Source organism: Callithrix jacchus, chromosome 11 (assembly GCF_049354715.1).
Source record: "Callithrix jacchus isolate 240 chromosome 11, calJac240_pri, whole genome shotgun sequence".
Taxonomy (NCBI): Eukaryota; Metazoa; Chordata; class Mammalia; order Primates; family Cebidae; genus Callithrix; species Callithrix jacchus.
In genome coordinates, this window is record NC_133512.1 from 47,218,410 (window position 1) to 47,225,224 (window position 6,815).

General features: G+C 34.4%; 1 protein-coding gene across 1 annotated transcript in view; it reads left to right on the plus strand.

Annotated features, from left to right (window-relative positions):
- The window catches only part of THSD7A (thrombospondin type 1 domain containing 7A), a 518,919-nt gene extending 513,478 nt beyond the window's left edge, over positions 1-5,441 (plus strand). Inside the window, exon 28 of the mRNA XM_009002347.5 lies at positions 101-5,441. Coding sequence (XP_009000595.1) covers positions 101-185 — 85 coding nt within the window. The 3' untranslated portion in view covers positions 186-5,441. The remainder of the gene's footprint in view (positions 1-100) is intronic.
- The last annotated feature ends 1,374 nt before the right edge of the window (positions 5,442-6,815 follow it).

A 6,815-nucleotide genomic window follows, 5' to 3' on the forward strand; every position in this document is an offset into this window, starting at 1 on the left:
CGGTTTATCAATTTATTTTTACGTTTTTTCACTTAAAGCAGTCAAATTTACAATTAGAGACTGATTTTCTTTCTCCCAATTTTAATTAATTGTTTTGCAGCAAAAAGCCAAAGAAACCCCAACGAAGGCAAAACAACCGACTGAAACCTTTAACCTTAGCCTATGATGGAGATGCTGACATGTAACATATAACTTCTCCTGGCAACAACCAGTTTCGGCTTTCTGACTTCATAGTAGATGTCCAGAGGCCACAACATGTCCAAATTGTGTGGATTAAAATACATTTTAACTTTTAAAAAGGGCGTCATAAAGACAAGAGTGAAAATCATACTGCCACTGGAGATACTCAAGACAGTACCACTTAACATACATCAACTGTGAGAATTATAGGAGATTTAGTTGAATACATGCTGCATTCTGAAAGTTTTATGTCATCTTTTCTGAAGTCTACCAACCGAAAAACCACCTTCATCTCTAAAAAATAATGGTGGGATTGACCTGGTAGGATGCCTGACACAAGACTGTCTGCAGTGTTAATCCATAAAACTTTCTAGCATGATGAGCTTCTACCAAGATCTCAACAATACTATAGTTAAATTAACAACATGTGTACTCAGTTGAAAGATACACATTATGTCAGATTATGTACTTGTTAATAAGCAATTTTAACAATGCCTAACAAGCTCTAAGCTAAGCAGAAAACCCATTGAATAAATTCAGCATCCTGGTGGTCAATGGTAGATTTTATTGACCTGCATTTAAGAGACAAGGACTCTTTTTTAAGACTCCATTCTTGTCTCTCTCCAAAGTAAGAATGCTGGACAAGTACTAGTGTCTTAGAAGAAAGAGTCCTCAAGTTCAGTATTTTATAGTGGTTATTGTCTGGAAAACTAATTTACTTGTGTTAATAAGTTTCTACTTTCCCTGATTTTCAAACTGGTTGCCTGCATCTTTTTTGTAACATGGAAGGCACATTTTTGCACTATATTAGTGCAGCATGATAGGCACTTAACCAGTATTGCCAATATAAACTGCCTCTTTTCATATGGGATGAAGACATCTGTGCCAAGAGTGTCATGAAGACATTAGCAAGTTCTTGTATCCTGAAGAGAGTAAAGTTCAGTTTGGATGGCAGCAAGATGAAATCAGCTATTATACCTGCTGTACACACACTTCCTCATCACTGCAGCCATTGTGAAATTGACAACATGGTGGTAATTTAAGTGTTGAAGTCCTTACCCCTTAACCCTCTATAAGGTGGATTCTTCTAGTTGGTTTGTAATTGTTCTTTGAAGGCTGTTTATGACTAGATTTTTATATTTATTATCTTTGTTAAGAAAAGAAAAGAAAAGAAAAAAAGGAACTGGATGTCTTTGTAATTTTGAGCAGATGGAGAAAATAATGTATCGATGACTTTTGTAACTAAAATTATATGTTGATTTTTCTTTCTCTCTAATTTGATTTTTCAGTTTCAGATTGAATGTCTGTCTTGCAGGCAGTATTTTTAAATCCATAGTCTTTTGTCTTTCTCACTGACAAAATCTGAAGTCATCTTTTGAATGTATGATTTCAAATTTTTAAAAGAGAAGAATAAATATCTTGTCCAAGACTTCATTACATCTCTAGACCAAGAGTGGCAAACTTTTTCTGTAAAGGACTATATAGAAACTATTTTCAGCAAGGTCTATGTTGCAATTTCTCAACTTTTCCATTCTGCTAATGCAACCATAATAAATAAAAAAAAATGAACATGACTGTTTTCCCATATTACTTTCTTTACAAAAACTGCCAGTAGGCCACCTCTGCAGGTCAAATTTGGCTGACCCCTGGTCTGGATGTTTTTTAATGCTAACTCTCCATGGTGTCATCTTTCTTTTTTCATTCATTTACTCACTGACTATGCTCAGTGTTTAATTTCAGATGTGAGAATTTGCAGTCATCACATTTGCCACTGTATCAGAAGTAGCTATGTTTTTTAAAGATGTAGCCCCGGGAGTGGAACAATACTTAACTCAGCAGACTTCTTTCATATGAAAATTCAGAAGGTGCCATTAAAAAGCAATACCATTTTTCAGGCAACATTATTGCAACAACCTCTGCAAGAGAGGAGGACACTAGCTTTTCAGGTTTTTTGAAAAACAGCATAACATGCTATTTTATTTTAAACAGCAGTGTTCTGTAAAAGCGGTTTGGATTTAGAAGGTATTTTACCTTCTTACTGGAGTGTGAACTCCCCCTGCTGTTCATTAGAGTATTTGCAAAGCTTACAAAAGACATCATGTTAGAATGTCGTTGTCCCCAAAATGAAAATATTTGTCTTTCAATAAGAACTAAATGCAGTAAGCACTAATTTCTTACTCAATATTCACTATATTAGCCAATGTAAATCATTTCAAAGAGAACAGGTAGTCAGGAAGATAGAATTTTACTTTAAACCAAGGATTTAAACAAACAAAAAATATAAATTCAAAATCCATTTTATCTGTCTTATTAAAGAGGAAGAAAAAATAATATTGTTACTCTATAACTGTGATTGTCAATGTTTATACTCAGGGGTCTTCCAGATAATCCTCAAGTTGATGTCTTTGAATAATATAAACTCCATTTGTCCAAAATGATTAAGAAAGAATCTATTGTGGTTACTTGAAAAATTCAACTAACCCTCTTATGAAATGTTTGCAACACCTTATAATTTTAAAATGTGAATTCAAATACTGTTCCTACTAAAGGTATACTTAAGATATTACAAAATGTCACTAATTCAGAAAAAATTAGTATCATCCCACCTATAAGAATTAGAAAATCCAAATTACAGAATGTTATGAAAAATACAAGACATTTTATTCATAAATTGATTGGATTTTACAACACACACACACACACACACACACACACACACACACACACACGAGACAGAAGAAATTAGGTTTAACATGACCTAACATTAGAGAACATAATGGAAGATCACTGTTAGGATAAATAAATACTGGACAACCTCTTGGTAGAAAGGTGAAAAGAATGTAGCAATCTGGCTATTTTGGACAAATGGAAGTTTATTATATTTATGTTTATAACATGAAAATGCCCTTATTTTTGTTTCTGGCATGAGTCAATAATGAGTTAAATATTCTACTGGAATTTCATCAAAATCTTATTCTTCCTGTTCCTTCTAAAAATTTGGGAGAGGAATATAGTAGTAACTTCTCTATTGACACTTCTGCCTTATGGAAATGGTCTGTGAGGCTAAAAAGATGTAGAACTGCTGTTCCCTAGTATGAAGGTCTTACTGGTTTTAAAAAGAAAAGAGCGGAACAAGTTTAACACAGTATTATATGATTTTGCTTGACTATTTCAATAGAAACCATATAGATGAAGACTAACTGATCTCTTTCAAAAGGGGCTGATTTGCTTATTCATCAGTACCTCATCCAATATATTAACTATAATCTCTAGTTCAAAGCTTTTTTTGAGCACACTATGGTGTGGCTTAAGTCAATTGAAAAAGAGTGCATAAAAGCATGTTTTTAATTACTTATAACAAAGCACAAATTACTTATAACAAGGCAAATATGTATTCACATGTAAGACACTCTGCTAAGCACTGTAAAAAAAAAGTTAGTAATGGCTTTTGTATACATAGATACTTAAGAGTCCAAAAGAAGGAAAAAATGCTTAATGAGTAAAGATAGCACTTAAACATGTTGACTTTTACTCTAGGTTTGGTTTTAGATGGGGTTTATATTTTTCCATATGTAACATACATGTCTTTAGGCCATAGTGTTAGGAGTTTGATTTTTCCCTACGCTACCCTCAGGTAGGTGGCAGTGGTCACATTGTAGCTTAATCAGACCCCTGTTCAGTTCCTGGGCATTTCAAGAGAAATTAACGTCTTACTTCTACAGGAATTGAGTACACCTCTCACATACTTATTTACCTCCCCCAACAACCTCTATCTTTCATCCTTTCTGATTATTTTTCTCTGCTTGGTCTCATTGTACTCTCAACAGCTATTCTTACCTATTTCCCTCAGAATCACTTTCCTCTCAATATGTCCAATTTAAAAAAAAGAAGAGAATTCCTGTATTTCCTTCCCTATTAGAATCAAAGTGTCACTCACTCAGAGTGTGAATATCCTGACACACACCAAACTCACTAGTCAAGGAAATGAATAAAGGGGGAAGGAAAAATGTGGAAGACATGCAAGAAAAAAAAAGCCCTTTTCTGTAAAAATGTCCACACCTACACTTGCTTTAAATCACCCCATATCCTCCTGTCTCCACCTCGAGTCTTCGTTCACATTCCACACCACAAGACAGTGAGGGAGGCCTGTACCTTTCCGTACCAAACAGAAGGGCGAGTGTTCTAACGCTGAAGTGGGTCTGGATAGTGCATGCAAAGCACGATTCCCCAATGATCTGGTCTCACTATTTATAAAAATACTACCTAATTCTAGTGTGGGTTCCTCTTCTATTTCTGCTCTAAGATTGAGGGTGTTGAAAAAAGTAGTCCTTGAGCAAATCTGTGAGGAATCCTGTTGCAATGTAATCTTTCCTGGGACTAGTTTTGTTGTGAGAACCACATTTTGTTCTGGGAATAAGAGTCTCCGCCAGTTCTGCCCTCAGGCAGCCCTGGCTGCAAGACAGGATTTCAGGCATCAGAAACTGGTGTGTGGGCCAAGCAAACAGTTATTCTTTTATAAAAAGGATGACTTGCAGTGTGTTATGATAATCCTATATCTAGCAGGGACACTGAAAAATGGTTATGTCTAGATTATTAAATGAATAAAACATACTAAACAGTTAATTTTGTATTTTTAATTTTTTTGTTTCTACCAAGTCAGATCTCTCAGTGATCAAAAATCTCTACATTATTTAATATAACTGTCAGTCTTATTGTTGTGTTTTGTAGATTTATTGTTTTTAACACATAGTTTCTAGATTAGCTACTATTAAACTTTCCCCAACTATTTTTCAGAAATCTGTTTGTGTTTATTTTTAGAAAGCAAACATTTAGATTCCCTCTTTCTAGTACTTTTTTCTCCCATTTGTATCACAGAGATTTGAAGAGATCAGTATCTATCACTGTAAAATATAACTTTATTAAATTTGCAATCTGTCTTTCTATAAATTATTCCCTAAATGTGTATTTTATGTTAATTTAACTACCTGAATATTTATTTTGTTCAAATAAGGAGGCAGCTGTCTAAGAATTTTTGTTAATATTACTTTGTAAATTGTGTAATGTAATTTATTTTAAATTATGTACATTTTCTTTTTAACGCACAAAATGTTTATGTACAATTAACTACAGATTTGCAAATAATGTCACTAAGCTTTATTCAGTCAATACAGATGGCATGTGAAGATGTAATATGCTTTTTTACATTTTCATATGGGTTATTTGTAAATATATTGCTGACAAACATAAACATGGAAATCATTTTCATTCTAATCATGTGTATCGGTGTTTTGATTTGCATCAGTTGCTTCTTAAATATGGATTAAAATCTTTTTACAGTGAATATCTAAATCCTTTTACTACTGTATTGCCCTTTTCTGGGTCTTGTAACAACTCGGATTTAGAAAGTTCAAGAAATGCTAACTTTTACTTTGAAAGTTGACTGAGGCCTCCAGGTGAATCATGGATAAAGGATTTCCTAGTTTCCAGTCAATTCAAAAAGGGCAGCAGCAGAGGATGGTGAAACCCTCTACAACAGAGTACAGCTCTTCTCACCCAGTCAATCACAAGGCAAGGCCCCCCACCACCCCCACTGTCTCTTATCCCTGTGTCTACCCACAAGAAAACAAACCGAAAAGTCAAGGCAGAAGCTCACACTTGAACAAATTCAGGAAGGGATGCACAGCTTAAGACAAGTTACTTCAGGGTAGTTTGCAGTTAAAGCATTTCCTGAAATAGCCATTTGCTAAAATATGAGTAAATAGGGAGCTGTTTAAGCCCTCAATCTGTGAACCACTCAGAACATGTAGCTAGCCTCCCATGCTTGATGGAAAAATGGTGATTTCTAGTCCTTTTATTTCCTGTATACTCACTACAAGTGAAACTAGGTGAAAAAATGTTTCAGTGTATCACACAGATTTTTTTCTAGCTATCTGGACTTTCATAGTCAAATATCTAACTTCATTTATTTTACAATTCCAATTCATGCCCTACAAACACAAATATGAACATGACTAGTCTACTTTTTCTTTTTGTAGCTGCCGTGTCCCTAGTGATTCTTTCATTAAAGTCTGTATATATTCTATAATGCAAACTTCAATTTATACCTCCATCAGTGCCAGTTACTCTGAAAAGATAGTGTACACATACAAAAAGGCATAAATGTACTCAGGCTTTCTGATACTGTAGTATTTTTATGTGACTTCCTGTTCTCCTTTCACCTTTTTCCATAGCATCTCCCAGCCAAGTTAACTCAAGTTAACAATCTGATATGTGTCCTGTCATATTTTTCTCCTTGATCATATGACATTATAAATATGATGGTAGTGGGGAGTGAGATGGGAGAGAGTGAGAGAGTAAGAGAGAAATGGGGTGAATCTGGTAGATACAATTGAGAAACAACTTCATTTTTTTCCATTACTGTTTTCAAACACTGTAAAATGTCCTTCATCCTGTCTCTGGCAATACCTAAGGCAAATTCTATAGCTTTTTGGTAACAGTAAGAGTTATCAGAGTTCCAATCCAAGCTAATCAAACATCAGTCCCTCTCATTGCTTTCACTTCCTTGACTAATAGCAAACTTGAGCAACTTTTCATCTTTTCATTTAGGTGTGGCTATTTAGATTTGACCTTCTATT